At 38.3% G+C, this 20,773-nt stretch overlaps 1 protein-coding gene across 1 annotated transcript in view; it reads left to right on the top strand.

Annotated features, from left to right (window-relative positions):
- The window catches only part of FREM2 (FRAS1 related extracellular matrix protein 2), a 129,553-nt gene that overhangs the window by 65,322 nt on the left and 43,458 nt on the right, over nucleotides 1-20,773 (top strand). The window contains exons 3-6 of the mRNA XM_027674469.1: nucleotides 3,720-3,866; nucleotides 6,125-6,355; nucleotides 8,679-8,804; nucleotides 9,709-9,960. Of these exons, the coding sequence (XP_027530270.1) occupies nucleotides 3,720-3,866; nucleotides 6,125-6,355; nucleotides 8,679-8,804; nucleotides 9,709-9,960 (756 nt within the window). The remainder of the gene's footprint in view (nucleotides 1-3,719; nucleotides 3,867-6,124; nucleotides 6,356-8,678; nucleotides 8,805-9,708; nucleotides 9,961-20,773) is intronic.

Below are 20,773 nucleotides of genomic sequence, written 5' to 3'. Positions count from 1 at the left end.
GTTCTCTCTCATCTATTTCACAGTAAATTTTCATTCTTTTTTTTATCCTTCCGTCAAATTACAGTTAAATTGGGCAGTATGTTCAAGGGTGCCAAACAAATGGCTTTTCTCAGTAGATTAGAGAACAGGATGTATTCTGTTACATTTGTCCCCAGAAACTAGTGGGAAGATGTAACATGGCTAACCAAATGTAAGTGCTGGTGTAGTTACTGCTGTAAAACTATAGTTGCTGGTTCTCTTGTGGTGCTCATTACAGTTTTTGGTATGTGTTTTTGTAGCCTTCCCCTTTATCAGTAATAATAGAGATCAAAAGAGCAGAAAGAAGCAGGGTGAGGAGTTCAGGGAGATACTCCAGTAACCATTTCTTTCGTTTACACAGTACCATTGCCTTTATGTGAGATTGCTCAACTGTAGTTCTTGGTTTTTCCTAGTAGACAGGTCAATAAAGAAATGTGGAGGTTTATCTTTGAAGCAGAGTGAAAGAATATGAAATGGCTGCCTAATTTTTCAAGAATGGAAGAGACTGGAGGGGGTAAACCAACCTTCATTCGTCTCTTCCTCCAGTAGTTAAGCCGTGAATTAATTGAAATTAACAGATATGTTTCTCTGCTATTCAGAGGAATTACTTTATTCACTGCCTTGTATACAGATGTGTTAATTTCTAAAGAAGTATTAATTTTCTTGCACATTTTATACAGTTACTACCTGAGCAAACCTTGTTCTGTAGCAGCACCTTGTGGGAAGGAAATTAGACTACAGTCTTTCACATGAGACAGCATTCCCAGAAGACAGTTCCTGAGTGAGCATCTGCCATCAGTGAGCTGAACAGCTTATTGTGTTATTGCTATAGAAAGTAGAGGATTATTCTGAGTAATAGAAAACATATCCAATAGGATGATATACAGAATTTGATTTGTCATGCCTTTCTATCTGTGACATCCAGAATCCCTACAGTGACAAGAAATGCCTTTTTACTGTGGATAATCAGTGAACAGGTGGAGGTAAACTGTCCATGAGAAAGTAAAGCTATGCTGTATTTTATCAGAAATGCGTCAATCTGAGATATTCAATCTGTTGTTCGAATACTTGATTTACAGTCAATGAAATGGGTACTAGCTCTTTTCTATTTACTTGCCAACTAAAAAAAAAAAAGATGTAGCATTTTTAACGGGACCATCTGTTTACATTTTTTGTTTCTGGATTGCTTATCGCTTAAGAAAAACTCCATAAAACCTGTAATTTCAATATGTATTTCCCCTTACTTTGCAGTTATACAAATACCATTAATTGTAGACACAACAGCTTCATTTCTGCTGCAAATGAGAAATTAGGCTAAGGCATATTCAGCTTTTAGGGTGGTGCTTAGCATTTTGGGGCTGGAGTTCAATGACTTCCATATTATCCCCTCCAAAACTTGGAGAGATGCTTCCTGTATTCCTGCATTGCTGTGTGTTCAAAAAGGGAACTGACTTCTGTGGATAAATATATATGGACATTTTTGTTTGAGGAGGACTATGAAGGTTCTCTCAATTATTGTATGAGGAAATAGTCTTCAAGGCAGACACAGTCTTGGTCCATGTTAACAGCCATGTCCCTAGCTGAGTGTTCTGCGGGATGTCTGCTTTGCTTTCCCAGTAAGAATGAGTGCACGGAAACCATGCATGTTCAGTGAAACTGCAGGGAAGCTGTTATGCTACTGCTACAGTACCTTGGAGAGGATCCCTGGAGTCTGTTTTCTTCACTAGGAGTGTGTTGCTACAGTTGTCTGTGTGTAAAAAGAACTGAGGGAGTCCTTTGGTGCATTGAAAATTGACTCTCAAAACACATTTCAGCAACTTAGTTCAGGGCAGTCATCATATTGCAAAGAGAGGTCATTGCAAAATAGTTTAAGATAATTCCAATAAGCATTTGTATCTCTCTAACTCTTCTCAGACGGCACAGGCAATCATACTCTAGTGGGTTTCTGTGGCTGGGTTTTGGTAGTGGGGCGTACTACAGGAATGACTTCTGTTCGAAGCTGCTAGAAGCTTCCCCTGTCCCGTGGAGCCAATGCCAGCCGGCACCAGGACAGACTTCTACCACTGGCCAAGCCAATCAGGAGTAATAGTAATGCCTCTGTGATAACATGTTTAAGAACAGAAGATTCTTGTGCAGAAGAAATTCCAGTCAGGGCAGAGCGGAGTGAGAACATGGTAACAACAATGTAGACACCAAGGTCAGTGCAGGAGGGAGAGGACGTGCTCCAGGTGCCGGAGCTGAGGCCCCTGCTGCCCGTGGTGCAGCCCATGGTGGAGCAGCTGTGCCCCTGCAGCCCATGGAGGACCATCGGGATGCAGAGACCCACCTGCAGCGCATGGAGAAGCCCATGCTGGAGCAGGTGGATAACAAAAGGAGGCTGTGACTCCATGGGAGGCCCAAGATGGAGCAGGGTCCTGCTGGAGACCTGCAGCCTGTGGAGAGGGAAGCCCACACTGGAGCAGGTGTTTCCCGGGTAAGACTTGTGGTCTCTGTGGGGGACCCATGTCGGTACGGCTCATTTATGAAGGACTGCACCCCATGGAGAAGTAACCCACAGGACAGCAGTTTGGGAGGAACTGCTGCCCGAGGGATGGACTCATGTTGGAGAGGTCCATCAAGGACTGTCTCCCTTGGGAGGGACCCCACGGGAGCAGGGGAAGGACTCCTCTCCCTGAGCAGTGGCAGAAACAACAACTGACCGTAACCCCCCATTCTCTATCCCCCTGCACCACTGGGAGCAGGGAGGGAGAACATGGAAGGAGGGGTGGGGGGAAGGTGTTTTTAAGACTGTTTTATTTCTCACTTTTTGGCTCTTATCCTGTTAGTAATAAATTTAAGTACTATCCCCACTTTGAATCTGTTTTGCCTGTGAAGGTAATCAGTCGCTGACCTCTCCCAGCTGTTATCTCTACTCAGGAATCCTCAGCTGTTTTTTTTTTCTCTCTTCTCTGTCCAGTTGCAGAGGGAGATTGAGAAAGTGCCTTTAGCGGCTACCCTTGTTCCCAGCCAGGGTCAACCCACTACACATACTTAACCCAACAAGCATTTAAGCTTAGAAGGGCCTTAACATAGCTATAAACTGTGGTGTGCATCGGGGATACCTAATCTTGTTGAAGTTGTGAATGCTGTTCCTAAAACCAGATAGAACTGATGCATGAATTCTAAACCAAGAAGAGGAGAAATTGTTAGATTTAGTGAATAAAATATCAGTTTTTTAGACTGCATAGGTAAAATCAGTCTAAAAGGTGGTACGTATCATCTCCACTCTCAGAATGCTAAGGGTCTTTCAATGCTTCTGGCAGCCTGATGGTATCAGGGAAGTTCTGCATGATGTCCTACATTGTGTGTTATTTGGAAATACCAATACAGTTGTGCAGCAACCTGGTTCATCCACAATTTTTTTTAGTTTCTAAAATAGACACTCCAAATATGTTTTGATTAATTCTTGATTGTTTTTGCTTGAAAAATAAGAAATTTAGGATACTATGCGTCTAAGATAAAATTTAGTCCTATGTGTACCAGGTGGATCGTGGTTGAGTTCTTTACTTATTTCTTAGTTTTAAATCTTTAAAACCTTTGGATTGTGATCTCCAGATAGATACACAACTTACCCAGGGTACAAGGTTTCTTTTGTTAAAGACAAAGCAGTCTTTAATAAAAAAGAAAAGTTATAATTGTATCATTATAATTTTGTTTTGCAGGAGGCAATAAGCTGAAGAATCAACATTTTCGCCTAAACTGGGCATGGATCTCCTTAGAAAAGGAGTATTACTTAGTAAATGAAGACTCCAAATATCTTGATGTTGTTCTTAAACGGAGAGGTTACCTGGGAGAAACGTCTTTTATAAGTAAGTTCAATTCTAACTTTATCAATTGCTTCTCTAAATCACTGTCCATCTAGTTGATAAAATCTGTCAATACAACTACATCCTATTACTGGTGTTTCATGCTAAGCAAACTATGTTCAAAGCAATATGTTTATTTATTAAAGCAATTATCTTTTGTTATGCTAAGTATATGATTTCTTTAGTTATATGTTGAAATTTTCCTTTTTGGTTGTTTTTTTTTTTCTTCTGCAATTAATTTTTGACTAAACAACCCAAACAGTCCTTCTTTTCTTTGATCCGTTGATACCACTCTTTATTTGTTTCACAGAATACAGTTTCTGTCCAGATTTTTTTTAGCCTGTAATGATAAAATACAGTTGTAGCAATTGGAAAGACAACAATAAACAGGAAGACTATTGTGAGCTGGTCTGACCAGCAGCTACGAGCATTAGCCTCTTCAGTCAATGTTGACAGTCATTTGAGGCTGATACAGGAGGTGTTGCAAATTGTTTTCAGTGTCTGGGGAGCAAAGAGGTGAAAAAAAGATTGTGTTATCACATTCTGCAACCTCACACCTGTTTGTAGCTTCTGGATCTGTTCCCATCCTCTGATGCACTTGCACCAGGGAATACTATCCTTGTACAATTTCACATTGAAACCAATGGTGAGCTTACAGTGCTTAGAAAAAGCACTCAATTTAAAGCTGTTTTTGCAGATATATGTAAACATCTGCCTGGCATGGAGCACAAACTCATGCTTAGAAATCAGGTTTCTGTTTAAGACTCTTTCTGAATAAGAATCTGAGTTTCAGGTAGTGAGATGTAGTTGGGACACCTATTTTTGGCATGAGATTTAAGGGATATAGACCTTAGCTGACTGGATCTAATTTAAAAGCTTCTGTTTTGAGCAGTGAACTAACTTTGATAATACACTTCTTCTAAAGAAAGAAAAGGAATGGAAGAGATAAATTAAATACAAAGTTAAGGATGAGTGGTTTAAATTAATTACTGCTACTGAATAACAGATACTGATGTGACATGATCCTTCAGATAGAGTGCTTACAAAATTTTCTACCTACAGATTCAAGGTCAGTTTCTGAACTGAGCTGCCTGAAAATCCAGCAAAACCGGTTTGAATAACTTGCCTCTGACTACTTAATCCTCCAAATGGAATTACAGAGTTGGAAAGAGCATAAAAGATATTGGTCAAGACACTTACTGGTCTTTCTGGTCCATGTGCAATGCCAAAGTGGCTGAAGGGTTATAGGTTATATAAAATATTGGCTATGACTTAGGAGGAGACACAAGCCGGAAGCAAGAAAGGCCAGGTTTGTAGGGACAGGTGATATGTTTCAATGCATTATACAATACAAGTGGAAGAAACAGTCAGAGAAGGGAGGTTTTAAGTTTCTTTTCTAAAAACCTGAGAAAGGCCTTTAAGATTTAAGTGGTATTGTGGGATTTAAACAAGGCCACATGCATGAGTCGGAGATAATTCTGAAATGCTGTCTGATTTCCATGAAGGCCTGTCAGACAGCCTTAAACTGGGGTGAAATGCCAATGAAAAGCTGTTTTAGAGCGGTCTGAGTCCAAGGCTGAAAGGCCTGTGCTATTTCTGTGGATTGAGTCATTACGGATTTTATCCCATGGCCTTGCAATTTCAACTTCACTTGAATTTAATGATTATCATTATTCAAACACTGGAATAAGAGGATAACAATTTTTAAAAATGCTTATTTCAGTGGCAATGAGAACAATGGCTCAGATTTTACATCTTTCATCTTTATTCAATATGCTATACCCTTTTGTGTCTTTGTATTTTCCTTAGCTTTCCCTTTAATGGCTGAACTTTTCGGAAGTGTCTTTATTTTTTCCAAGAGAAATACGTATTTTCTAGGGTTTCAGGCAGCATGTTATTTAGATGTTCTGGAGCAGAAGAGAACCCAGAATGCTGAAAGGGGTTGTTGTCCCTTTTGGGCATCTACAGTTGAATCATGGGGAAATTGAACTTGTCTGTAACCTCAATGAATGTAGAATTCTTCTAGTAAGTAGTTTTGCTTTGGCTAATTCTGTCCAAACTGCTTTTCATAATGTTAACTGATGTGCTTGCCCCTCTGTGTGTGACACCCAATATAAAATTAATCAAGAGTAATGGATTTGGCTTGGACATCCTCTGGTTGTGAAAAGTATATTTTTCTAAATCTTCTTTTTTAAAGATGACATAATGGGAGAAAAATTACCAGTGATGTTTTTAATGACCTGAATTTCTGATTTTGACAGGTATTAGCACCAAAGATGGTACGGCCAGGAAAGATAAAGACTTCAGAGGAAAAGCCCAGAAGCAAGTGCAGTTTAATCCTGGTCAAACCTTAGCTACATGGCGAGTACGGATTTTGAGTGATGGTGAACATGAACAGTCTGAATCCTTTCAAATTGTTCTTTCTGAACCTGTCATGGCAATTCTGGAATTTCCTGCTGCATCCACAGTGGAAATTATTGACCCAGGAGATGGTAAGAACTTTTCCAGAACTGTACTGCCAATATGTGCATATACCAAAAGATAAACTGGAGGGCAAATGTTATGAATAACAGTGGATAGTAAAGGTTACCTTTCCCCAGAATATTTCTGAAGACAGACTTGAGCACTGGGTAGGCATTTGCCCTCTCTTTAAATGCTTCATGAATAACTGAGGTAGCATGTTTTTATGAAATAACTGTATTTTTTTTAGATACAGTATTTCTAGGGGTTTTTTGTTTGTTTATTTTCATTTCAGGTATAACAGGTTTTCCATTAAATATGTTTGCAAATAAAATGTATCTGCACAGTTGGCTGGAGGCTGACTTGATTTACTCTGTCATGATAATTCATGTGGCAGAGCATGGTACAGGAAAGTCTAGCCAGAGCTTATCTGACATCCATATTTAGTCACTGAGAAGAATAGAGTTTAACTTGAAAAGCAGTATGTATGACACAGAAATTACTGGAAAATGTGTTAAATCTCTTTATATTTTCTATGATCAGTGAGATAGCACAACTCAGGATAATCATCTGAGTCTTCTTAATGCTGAGAACCAGTTTTTTCTATTTCTTATGTTAAGGTAAAATTTTTACAGTCCCAGAGAATTTGTAGTAATTATACATAAAGTGAAGTTGCATAGGAGAAAATCAAATGCACAGCTGCAAATCAAGGAATATTTACAGGAAAAATAAAGAGGGTACTGGCAAGGACTGGATTTCCTAACAATCTTTTATAACACAGGGTGTATCAAGTTCAAATGCTTACTGAATAGGAACCATCAAAAGTTTTATTCTGCTACCAGTGAAAAAGATTTTGAAATTCATTGATTTGAATGGTGTAGTTTTAGGATCAAAATAGTGAGCTTGTTTGGAAAGCTGTACCAGCCCCTTGGTGTATGGGACATGAGTTAATGTTTTATTACAAATATAAATTGCGTACAGATGTGTTTTCTTATACCAACTGAGATGGTGTAGCTCTTTCTCCTCTGAGCTTTTGTGTTATTTTTAAGGTCTGTTAAAATTTAGAGTGTCGTTTTACTCCTAGTTGAATAATTATGAGAGAGAGAGGAGACCAAACAAATCAGATTCCTGCTTTTTTTGGAAGGACAGAGTTTTCCATCTTGTCAGCTAAATTCTAAAGGGAGAAATGGAAGCAAAAATTTGAGATCTTTTGTAGAGTTACCTTTTGTTTTACTTTAAAAGAGAAAGGTAGGGATTTGGGTTTTTTCACACTAAATTTTTAACTTGCTGGAATAATGAATGTGTCTAGATCTTACCAAACCTGCATTATGTTTTACGGCAGGCTTTTGACCTTAAGACATGCTTAGTAGTATTTTCCAGCTAGAGAAATAAAACCTGGGACATGTTTGCAAAGAAATCACCTGACAATTTTCAGAACACTGTTTGCCACAGTACTCTGAAATATTTGAAAGATTTGCTTTGTGCAGTCAGCTGATACCACTTGATTTGATATTATACAGAATTATATTCTGTCTGGGTTGCAGTCATACTAATGAAACTGTAAAAATGCTTTATAATTATATGCATAACTACCTTTTGTTCTTGAGTGTTTGAAAGAACAAGAACAAATTTGATCCTGAATCCCAATAACAGCATAAAACTCAGCAATCTGTTTAAATGAGTGTAAAATAATGAAGGAATTTAAAATGCATTTTGGTGATTTTTGTCTTCTCAAAAACAGATCTGATATGCTTTGGAATTAGACATTTTAGAGTGAGATTGCTCCCCAGACTTCACTGACTGTGTTGGCTAGGTCTCCTTTGAGTAAAAATAGAGTGTAGACATGTAGCCAACTCAAATCAAATATCCAAATCAGAGTAAGATATCAAGAGCTCAGACTTGCTCCTCAATACCAAATGATTGTCATGGTTATCTTGATGCAGTAAGCTACAGAATGGCCTTGGAGAACCACAGCCTGTGTGTGAGCTATGCTAGTGATACTTCTCTCATTTACAGTTAGTAATGAAATACCCCGGAAATAATAAAAAGACAGACTGTGGACAAATTCTCCAAACTATCTTGCACCATTAACCCTAGATAAATAGTCACATTGGAGACCAATTAATAAGGACTTGTGAGTTCAGACCTAATGATCTGATTTTCTTGTCCATTTCTGAAACACTGAGAAACTCTTACTTCTGTCACCCTTGAAGTTTTACTTACAGTTTAGTAGCAGTGCTGATAAATATGAGTTATTTGTTGCACTTCAGAATATTCCAAAATGCTCTTAGTTATTGTACAGATGATTTTATGAAGTGATAAATCTACATAAACAAATGTGCCTGTTTTTTGCAGAATCAACTGTCTTTATTCCTCAGTCCACCTATAGTATTGAAGAAGATGTTGGTGAATTGTTTATTCCAGTCAGAAGAAGTGGAGATGTGAGCCAGGAACTGATGGTTATCTGCTACACACAACAAGGTAATAGAATCTACTATAAAATAATAAAAGGCAAAAATGGAAAAGAGACAGAAACTAAAAAATAATTATTCCATATATTTTATAATAAAATTGTTTATAACTATTGATTACCTTTTCATGTAAATATCTTCAGTCTCAACGGGGAATGTATTCATCACTGCAATCTGTCTTAGAGTATTATTGAACACAGATTAAAAATCATCATGTTTCAAATTTCTGCCATGAAGAGGTGAAGAGAATCTGTGTTCTTTATATTTTTGCGAGATTTTTATATGCCGCCCCAGATATCTGGAAGTGATGAGAACTGAAAGCAATGCAGTGATTGCCCACAATATCCTTTACTTGTTTCTATCTTGAAAAAATTATAAAAAATAATATTACTTAATTGCCATGCTTCTCCTTCCTCTGACTCTCAGTCTCTTATTAATTATATGTGTGCAGGGCATGGGGTCTCTACACCTGTGGTTTTATTATTATTTTTCATCTGGAGAGGTGAAGTAATATTTTGTGTCAAGAGATCTGGAACCAAAATAATTTGTTTTCATCAAATTCTATCTGTTCTAGTCCTCCAATATCTTCAATACAGGTAAAATATACTAAGGGAGTTAACTGGTAGTCCTCACAGGGGCTACTTTGTCAACCTGTGTCTGTTGTGATAGACTACAATATTCCTTCTGACTGAAAAGCTGCAAATGAATTTGAGGAGCTACATACTTGCGTTGTATCATATACAGAAGTAGTTTGTCCATGGACCTCAGAAATGTAGCCTGGTCTGAGGTTTCAGCCCATCTTACCACAAAAAAGTAAATAGAAATTAAAAGATAATGAAAACAAAATTCCACTTTTGTGACGGGTTCTTTATAACCATGGTATGTATAGTGACTGTTTTCCTTTTATGCCACAGGAACAGCATCTGGCACGGCCCCAACTTCTGTACTTTCTTACTCTGACTACATATCCAGGCCCGAGGATCACAACAGCATTCTACGTTTTGACAAAGACGAACGAGAAAAAATGTGTCGCATTGTCATCATAGATGATTCCTTGTATGAAGAGGCTGAAACCTTTGATGTTTTGCTGAGCATGCCCATGGGTGGAAGAATTGGTGCAGAATTCCCAAGCGCTCGTATTACCATTGTACCTGACAAGGATGATGGTAAGATATCATATAATAAAGTGATATTCCCAATTCAGGACAGAAACTACAAATAACATCACAATCAAATCAGCATGTAGAAAATGGAATTCTGAATGGGTTTTTGAAAGTATTTAGTATTAATATCTTATTGTTTGAGAAAATCACATGAGGAGTGATGTCACTGGCATGGGCAGCCTTGTTTGTGTGATTCAGGCCCATTTTATTATGGTGCAAAGGGCCATATTAGAAGCCCTAATGGAGCAGAAGCCATCTAGCAGCTCCTAAGATTCAAACTATATTTCTTCTGATTTGATGCTGCATTTAAATTTCTGTCTGCAAGTGTCCACATATGCTTCCTTTATCTTTTTAATGAAGCAAATATTCAAGTGACAGTAATGTTGATTTAAAAATCGTCTCAGTAAGGAACTGCTGACAGAATTATGTCTTTTGTTCAACTGATTAATACTTTTGATATATTGCATTGAAAGGGACATTTCTGATGGTGATTAGAGAAAGGTCTGTGACCAACACAGAGTAGAATCTGTATCACCCACTGCCTTCAAAAATACATGTAGATGTTATTGTGGCCTCAAGCCTTGCCTTCCGTGCCCCTAGTATGGCAGTTCATTTTGTAGGAGTGGTAGCAAAAAGGTTTCCTGGTGCAATTGCCCTCATTTATGCATGGAGTTTGGAGACTGAAATCTCAACTGTAAATTCTGTGAAAGGAATACTGATAGCTATTTTAGTCCTCTCTATGTGGCCATTCTCAAATTCAAACCCAAAAGGGGCAGTATCCCAAGGAGAAGACTTCAAGTTAACGATCTCCAATCAGCCACAGTAAGAGAAAGATTCCAGACAAATCTTCAAACCAGGCTCGAAAACCATCCCACAAATCCTGCAGATTCCTCTCCTGAAACAATTTGGCATCATATTAAAAGCTGCATCCTGCAATCCTCTGAAGAATCCTTAGGGTTCTCCCTCAAGAAGAACAAGGACTGGTTTGATGAAAACAATCAAGAAATCCAGGACTTGTTGAGGAAGAAAAGAACTGCCCACCAAGCACACCTTGCACTGCCATCCTGTCACGCAAGAAAAATAGCCTTTCGTCTTGCTTGCAGCAAGCTTCAGCAGAAACTCCATGACATCCAGAACAAGTGGTGGACCGATCTAGCTGCAAAAACTCAACTATGTGCAGATACAGGGGATCACAAAGGATTCTATGAGGCCCTGAAAACAGCATATGGGCCTGCGTACCAAGTCCAAAGCCCACTACTCAGTGCAGATGGTCAAACGCTTCTGACAGATAAAACCTCCATTCTGAATAGATGGTCTGAACACTTTCAGACTCTTTTCAGTACCAACCGTGTAGTACAAGACTCAGCAATTCAGTCCATCACACAACAACCGGTGAAATTCGAATTGGATACTGCCCCCACTTTAGGAGAAACCCTCAAGGCCATACAGCAGGTGAAAATTGGCAAGGCAGCTGGGGTTGATGGAATTCCACCCGAAGTCTGGAAACATGGGGGCCTTGCACTCCATGCTAAATTTCATGAGCTCGTGGTGCGCTGTTGGGAACTAGGCGAACTACCTTCAGACCTTCGTGATGCAGTCATCATCACCTTGTATAAGAAGAAAGGTACTAAATCAGACTGCTCAAATTACCGTGGTATTACTCTGCTCTCCATTGCTGGCAAAATCTTGGCAAGAATACTCCTGAACAGACTAATACCCACTATAGCAGAAGAAATTCTACCTGAAAGTCAGTGTGGCTTCAGAGCCAACAGGAGCACCACAGACATGATATTTGTTCTCAGACAACTGCAAGAGAAGTGTAGGGAACAGAACAAAGGTCTCTATGTAACCTTTGTCGACCTCACCAAGGCTTTCGATACTGTGAGCAGAAAAGGTCTTTGGCAGATTTTGGAACGTTTAGGTTGTCCCCCCAAGTTCCTTAAAATGATCATCTCACTTCATGAGGATCAGCACGGCCAAGTCAGATATGGCAACACACTTTCTGAGCCCTTTCTAATAAAGAATGGCGTGAAACAAGGCTGCGTTCTCGCTCCTACCCTATTCACAGTCTTTTTCAGCATGATGCTCCAAAGGGCCACGGCAGACCTCAATGATCAGGACGGTATCTACATTTGATATCGTACTGATGGAAGCCTATTCAACCTAAGGCGACTGAAGGCCCACACTAAGACCCTAAACCATCTTGTCCGGGAGCTGCTTTATGCTGATGACGCTGCCCTTGTCGCCCACACAGAAGCAGCTCTGCAGCGTTTAACATCCTGCTTTGCAGATGCTGCTGAGCTCTTTGGGCTGGAAGTCAGCTTAAAGAAGACAGAAGTTCTCCATCAACCTGCACCTCAGGAAGTCCCCCACCGTCCCCACATCACCATCGGCCAGTCAGAACTCAAATCAGTCCAACAGTTTAATTACTTAGGCAGCCTCATCTCCTCAGATGGTAAGATTGACAGGGAGATAGACAATAGGTTAGCGAAGGCATATAGTGCCTTTGGTAAACTCCATAAAAGAGTATGGCGTAATAAACACTTGAAGAAAAGTACCAAGATCAGTGTTTACAGAGCCATAGTGCTGTCTACTCTTTTATATGGCTCCGAATCATGGGTCATCTACCGCCACCACCTGCGTCTCCTAGAACGCTTCCATCAACGCTGCCTCCGTACAATCCTTAACATCCATTGGTCAGACTATGTGACCAATACATCTGTTCTTGAACAGGCAGCAATCACAAGTATTGAGGCCATGCTACTGAGAACGCAACTGCGATGGGCAGGGCACGTCTCCAGGATGAAGGACCACCGCCTCCCTAAGATCCTGCTTTATGGTGAACTTGCCTCCGGCTACCGCAAGAGAGGAGCTCCGAAGAAAAGATACAAGGACTCCCTGAAGCAACAACTCAGCCTCGGGCATATTGATCACCATAACTGGTCTACTCTGGCCTCCAGTCGGGAGGCCTGGAGACAGACCATTTATAACGCTGCTGATGCTTTTGAGAAAGCACGCAGGATCACTCTTGAGGAGAAAAGACAACGCAGAAAGAATCGTGCCTTGCAGAACATACCCTCTAAGGAGTCTTTCTGCTGTGTCTTTTGCAACCGGACGTGTCTATCTCGTATTGGCCTTTTTAGCCACCAACGCGCTTGCAAGAAACGTGGGTAGAGCCCTTCCCAAATCTTCGTTCGCGAAGCCTAGCCATGATGATGATGTGGCCATAAACCGTCTACTGTGACACCACCATATTTTCTAAAGACTAATGTGGGGGATTACATACTACAGTACTCTTTGAAATTCTGATGCCAAAGTAGACTATTATTATCAACACAGTGATTTCTCTCTAGTTAAGGATACAAAAGGCAGCTCTTAAAGGTAGGAAGTTCACACCCATCTAATTGCATCATAATACTGCCTGAAATTTCTCACCTGTAATCCTGTGGCAGAGGTGACTTTGTTTTCTCTGTGGAGCATTTGAGTAATCATATAATATCAATGAATACAACACTTTGGAAAAACACTTCTTGTAAAGTAACAGATTGAATGCAAGCTGAAATAGAAATCTTTATCTGTCTTTGCTATTGTAATAAATACAGATTTATTCATGCAGGGTTTTTTTACAACAATTTGATTTTTATGAATAATTTTGATGAATTCCTGAACTTTACATTTTGTAAATAGCAGAACATAGGATATTTCAATAGTAGCTATTAAGAAATATATATCCGTGAAGAAACTGATTACCCAAATTTTGAAGGTGTTCTGACTGCTTAAAATGTGTATGGAAAGTTTGAGAGAGAGAGAATGACTCCCCAAGGTGTTAGTTAATACAGATATTAGCTGAAATTAGAGCGTCTAACTTTAGTGGGAACCTCAGTACCCAGAAGGGAACACTGTTGTATATGTTTTTTGGCATTTAAATTAAGGTATTGTCATTCATGGGGTTTATACAGTCATTTTAACAGAGATCTAGACTGACTCTGAATAAGAAATGATGAAAGTTGGTCAGTCACAACATAGTATAAAACAATAGTTTTATGTGAAAACTCCCACAAAATATTAAGAGAAATTGACGAGAAATCTTCTGTTGGAACACTCCCATTAGAAAACAGGAGAAGTAATTTAGTTTGTATACCACTGTTCAGTTTTAAGGTCCTGCATTTATGAGCACAAATTGCCTCAGTGCTACAAACTTTTATACACAAATTAATTTAACAAATAATAATCTTATGAGATTTATTAAAAAAGCTGGGGAAGTGTTTGGGGACATTAGAATATTTTCATTATGTAAAAACTGAAATATCTATGTCTGTTGATAAGAGTAAGTAATATTTGGGATATTGAAAGATAAGGGAGCTTTGATGGATAGATTTGGATCCTTTTTTTACAAACATTCACTTGTTTCTTTTGCGCCCAGAATGTTGCATATGAGATATTTGAAATAATGTGACAGAACTCCTTTTTCTGCTTTTTGTATCAGTGAAAGTGCTTCCACAAAAGATTCCAGAGCATTCAAAAACTTACTGACAATTCACTTACCAGTAAAATTTTCTACCACATGCTTTTAGTTTGTGTAAAAACATAAAGCATGGCAACAGAAAAGTCTATGTGTTTTGTTTCATCTGAGATCTGTTGCACTGCTTGTTCTAAAAAGCAGAGTACAGACTACAGAGTAGATAAATGATAAATTACATCTTGTATATTTATTTATAAATTCACACACATACACATATATATACATATACACACACACAGATTTATGTAATGTGAGCAATTTAGCACCCTGGCTGTTGTGATTGAAATTCTGCATAACTAAGCAGAGGATTTTAAGCAGTATTGGTTATTATTGATTACAGTGCACAAAACTAACTTTAACAAGTTAAAGCAGTGTTCTTTGTGAAATAAAAATAATTTTCTTTAGTTTTTAACAATAAAATTTAATTCAGAAGATGCCTAACATAGAGGATAAAAGCTTTAGCTTTATATATTATATATGATATAGCCTATCATCTATAGTAATGTTATAATGCTAAAATGTGTAGTCCACTTTAGTCTCTACTTCACATCTATTGATGTATTATTTTTCTCATTATTTGTTTAAATTCATCTTCTACTTAACAAAGTTTCCTTGCACAAATCTCACAGCACGTCATTAAATTGTGATTTCTCCAAGTACTGTAACTGGATTAACATTATGCATTGACTTTTTCAGGTCAAAAGATACAAACAACAAAGGTCAAAGTTTAATACTACTACATGAGATCTTTCCTATGGAAGTCAAGTCAGCACTAGCAACATTACCTTACCTTCCCTGGCATTCAATGCAAGTTAATTAGGAAACATTCACCTTCAGTACCTATCATCAAAGTTTTTTCTTCTTTTATTTCCAGAGAAGGCCCCTAGGGTCTAACTAAAATAGCAGAGTTGATGTATAATCATGACAATAAACAAAAAGTAAAAGAGGTGTGCTCAACTTTCTAGTGAACCACAGTATATAAAAGAAATTCCTGGCAACTGAATAGTTTAATTGGGGATTATACAGTTGTGCTGTGCTACCAAAGCAAAATCTGGAAAAAAAAGAATCATAGTATGTAGAACACGCACATGTATATTTATATATATGAAAGCTGATTTTTAAATTGGTGCTGCTGGTGGGACATTTTCTAATTTAGAAGGGACTTTTCGTGATAGGTACTGAAGTTGGAGACAGATAGAGAAGAAGAAAAGGATTAAGTTAACAAAGTAAACAGCAAAGAAAAATGTGCATGGAAATCTTGGATTCAAAGTTACACATGCCACTACAGTTAAGGCAGTAAAAAGCAAAAACATGGTCTGTTTGAGTCAGATGTGATAGTTACTAACCATGAACCACTGCAAGAAAAGCATTCAGGGGAAAGACCTATGCAAATCATCCACATCTGGAGTGACAATAATCTCACTTAATATTAGCCATCTATCATTTTAGACATCCGATTCAAGTAGGCTATGCCAGGATCCTTCTAAAGTTAATGAAAAGAGAGATGTACCTCCAGAAAGCATCCTATCCTAGGGGAAGCATCTAATCACCAGGGGTACGTGGTGCATCTGAATACATTGACTCATGACAACAGATTTAAACCCTACCTTCAAAGTCATAAGCACTACTGGGCATGAAGGAAGGAATTTTTTGTAATTTTGTGTTAAAACTACACCTACTATGAAATGCCATTAAACAACAAAGAGATACAGATACATAGCTATTCCTGCTTCATGAAATAATTATGGTCTATAAAGAAAAATCTGAAAGAATCTATTTAAGATCTAAAGAAGCAAATGCTAAAGTGTTTCAATAGATTTTTTTTATTCAAGATAAAATTCAAAAACAAGGATACTCAAGCATTTTCCATACAAATGTGAACTTTTGTTACTAAATCTAGCCAGAACTGATAGGCTGAATTACTTGTCTTCATTGATCTCAATGATTTGGGGAATGAACAGAAATCCCTGAAGAATTTGAGGTCAGTTTCTTGGTTCAGGACATACGTACCCTGCACAGAGAGCACAGAGTTCAGCATAAAGCTCATTCAAGGGAGGCACTATACATAACAGATCAACATTATGCATCTAGGAAAGCAAAGATGAGGTTACTGTGCACTTTTCATTCCCCTTGGAGAGAGGAGTCCTGGACTTCAGTCTAAGACCCCTAAAACACTCAGATGCCAGTCTTCCATGGAAATGCCTTAATCCTCAGGCATTTAGCAACTAACTAAGCAAGATCAGCCTGTTTTTCCAACTGAAGCTGTGATTCTGAAATCATTCCAGAGAGAGAGAGAAAAAGATGAGATCAAAGTCTTTTGTTAGTATTCATGTGGGAATGAAGAGCCTGTAATTTGGTTCCAACACTAACAGTGTTGCTGTGTTGTGTGCAACAAGTCTGATGCACAATGCTTTACCGAGGTTTGCAGTCAAAGCTCTGCATTCTCACAGTCCCAATATTTTGACTGCTGTGCTGCTGATTTGGAGTCTTTTTTACTTACTTGGTTTTGTATTGTAGGCAAATTAAAAACTCTTGGTTTGTAATCACATTTGGAAACCTGAAGAGAAGAAGTGTGATGAATGCAGAGTTGAAGTTTGCACCTAAGAGGAGAATTATTTTGTTTGCTTCAAGTTTTTTGTCAGCGGCTGTCTTCCCATGTGATTTTAATTCCATGCAACTGTACTCAGTGTTGTCATGAGAGCACAGCCTTACAGCCAGGCTGAAAAACAGTCATCCTGCCTTAGTGGAATTGTTGAAGCCTCATGCTGTTCACAGCAGGAAGTACATTAAATACATTTGTTCCACTTCATTCACATCGGATGGACAAGAAGCTGCTCAGACTTTTTTTTGACATTTCTGCATGAAGGCTGGGAAAGCAAAAGACTCAAGTTTATGTTGGAGTTTTGCTGACCATTTTCTTTATACTTACTCGACAGAATTGATTACTCATATCTTCCACATGAGAGAGGATAGCACTATCTGGAAATATTTTACAGCTGAGTAAACTGGATGATGGTATGATAATGCAGAAAGCCAATGTTAGAGGTCAAACAGAACAGGTTAAGTATTTAGTCTTCTAGAGATTACTCTAAAACACTTGCTATCACTCTCCCTACAGTTAATTAAATTTTGAAAGTCCTTAGACCGTGTTCTAGAAATCAGGACCTGTCCAACTTGCTTAGAGTAGTAAAGTCCATACTGAAAAGTCCACATTTACTATCAATAGCCTAAAAAGAGCCAGAAGGTCAGCACTGCAATGCTACATTATAAATATATGCTTTGCATTGTCTCCCAACAGGCATACAGTATCCACTAACTTTCAATGTGTGTCCTGAGCAAAATTTCCAGCTGATGATAATTAAATATTCTATTAATAACAGAGTTTGTCAGAGGGTCATCCTTATCTCACAAGGTTATCTGGAATCTCTTTTGTTCCACTAGCCTCCAAGGCAGGCAATCAAATGTTTCTTTTTCTCTTCAACAATAGGTATGCCATAACCTTAAACTAAACAGGTGGTTGGTTGATTTTGGTAGTTAACATCTCCAATTTTAGTTACAACCTGAACACTACAGGCAGAGCATGCCCACTGTTATATTACGGACGGGAGTCATGACTTGACCAACTATCCATTACTATTCTCTGGAGATGATTAAAATAATGAACTAGTTCTTTTTCCTCTATACATCCATCTTTGACTACTTTCTCCCTTTTATGTTTTTACAGTGTTTGTGGGTCTGACACCTCTGGCACTTCTATGCAGCTTTTAACTTCTTTTGTCCTCTCATTAAGTAAAATCTCTATATGATCCCTCCCCTTTCCCGAGTCTGTGGCAGGTGGCCAGATTGGCAATTAATCAAGGGAAAAAGTGGATGTCAGCCAGTGTATGACACATGTTATACTCCCAGTTTTCTTTTCTAATAGCTTCTTATTATCACCTATTCAACAGAGTGAAAAATGTTCAATTTATGATGATAGCCTTAAAGATTTCAGAAAGTCCCTGTTTGCTGTGTATCACAGAAATAAATTAACGTCATGCCTCACAATAGGACATTCTATAGAGGCAACCAGGTGCATTTATGATTTGCTTTCCTAGAATTATGTATTGCTGACAGTTATTACATGTGTGTGTCTGCAGGTACACTCTCTTATTTTATATATATATATATATATATATATATATGAAGTACAGATGTTGGATTATTCTGATCTTCATCTAGCTGCTTAATAAGTAGGTATATAGGTCAACCTTATGATCTAGGCTCCTCTGATAGGTAAGAGGACAGAATATGACCTCCAGACAGTACTTTGTCACATCTGTTTCAGATGGCTAGAGTAGAGGACTTCGTTGGTGGAGCAGCATATCTCTCACCTTTCACTGCTGCAGGTTCTTAAATGGGTAGCTTACATATGCATTATTACACTTCTATGTGAATTATAGTCGTATTTCTAGGTATAGTTCTATTTCTCTTAAAATACAGAAAACTTTTAAGTTTTGTACTCAAAGCACATAAAATAGTCGATAAGCAGAAGGTACAAAACTACATGACCTGTTTAGAAATGTACTGAAGACCTAGCAAACCATTCTAAATTAATCATTTGTCTTGGTTGCTTGTGGTTGAAGGGAGTGAATTTAGTGACCTAGTCAATTCTTTGTGTGTTTAAGATTTGGATAATCAAGCTGAGTCGGACATCTTGGTGCATTCAGTTTTCCTAAGGCTTCTTCAAATCATCTTGCCTTCTCTGAATCTCCTTATACTGAGACTTTGCTGTTTTGTGGCAGTCATCAGTCATTCAAGACCAAAAGATACTGGACACTGTAACTACCACATTAGGCTTTAATGACATCAGTTCTCCTTTTGAGTGTGTAAGCCCTCAAAGCATTAAGTCAGTTACTATCTCACATCACTGTCTGTCAGGAAACTCTTTTCTCTTCCCTCCACTACAAATGGGATCAGAAGTCCAAATGACAGAATACAAGAAGTTTTAACATATTACAGAGTGTATTTTTCTGTCCTTACAGCTCTGCTTTTGTGTTCTGAGAAGTCTGACTGTTACTCTATTTTCACTTTTCTGTCTTCTCTGCCAAGTCCCACCTTCAACAGTACCTCCTATAAGGGGAGAGTGGAAGCTCTCTTGCATATTTTTCTTCTCAGACTGCAGTGGGCTAAATGTGTTAGCTCAGTTGGTTAGAGCATGGTGCTAATAACACCAGGGTTGTGGGTTTGATCCCTATATGGGCCATTCAGTTAAGAGTTGGACTCGATGATCCTTGTGGGTCCCTTTCAGCTCAGAATATTCTGTGGTTCTGTATGTGGGCAGAATAGCCTGTAAGAAATTGTTTCTAGCAGTTAAGCAAACTCAACATAACCAGCATTGTGACCGAATAGTAAAAGTGCAAAAATCTAAAGTCAGAATTGAGGCAGTGCCTTTCTTAGCCTCTCTTGTGATATGGTCAAGATATCTCCAATCCAGAAAAATCTGCGTATATATAAAGGCAGAAGAGCAGATTGAATAACCATCCACAAGAATGGACAGAATAATAATTTTCTTTAAAAAATGTGGTATAGGCTGTGCCAGAAATGATAAGGAAACACCAATAGCCACCTGGAAATAAAAGTATTTTCCGTTTCTTGGTTATGCTATTCCTCTTCTATGCACCATTTGTAGTTACAATAGTAGTGCCTCCCTTCCTCTTAATTTATTCTTCAATGAAATCAAACACATTTTCTGCATTGATAAGATACAGATTTGTAATTAATTTGGTTAAAATTAATTTAAGTCTCACCTCTGTGCCTGGTAAGATCATGGAACAGATCCTTCTGGAAGATGTGTGGAAATACATGAAAGACAGAAGTGATCAGAGGCAGCCAATCTGCCTTCATCAAGGACAAATTCTGCCTCACTAATCTAGTGGCCTTCTATGATGGACTAGCTCCATCAATGAACAAAGGAAATGCTAAAGATGTCATCTAGCTAGATTTCTTCAAGACCTTTGATACAGTCTCTCCAACATTCTTACCTCTAAACTGAAGAGGTATGGGTTTGAAATCAGGGTCATGATTTAACTAGATGATGTTACAAATTATTTTAAAGAAAAAATTTGTGGAAAGGTTATAATTTTGTGGTTATGTTTCTTGATGTGAATGTGGGTGTGAGGAACATTATTTGGAAGAGAAGACCTGAAAATATTTATCTCACAAAAACCTCTGTTTCGCAAATATAATAATTACACTCAGAGCCTTTCTGAAGACAGCTTTTTCTGCAAGGCCTAGTAGTAAATGAATCACTCAATT

Source organism: Neopelma chrysocephalum, unplaced genomic scaffold (genome assembly GCF_003984885.1).
Source record: "Neopelma chrysocephalum unplaced genomic scaffold, ASM398488v2 Primary Assembly neopelma1_25, whole genome shotgun sequence".
Classification (NCBI taxonomy): Eukaryota; Metazoa; Chordata; class Aves; order Passeriformes; family Pipridae; genus Neopelma; species Neopelma chrysocephalum.
Note: the sequence above shows the minus strand (reverse complement) of the source record. Positions and strands in the feature narration are given on the sequence as shown.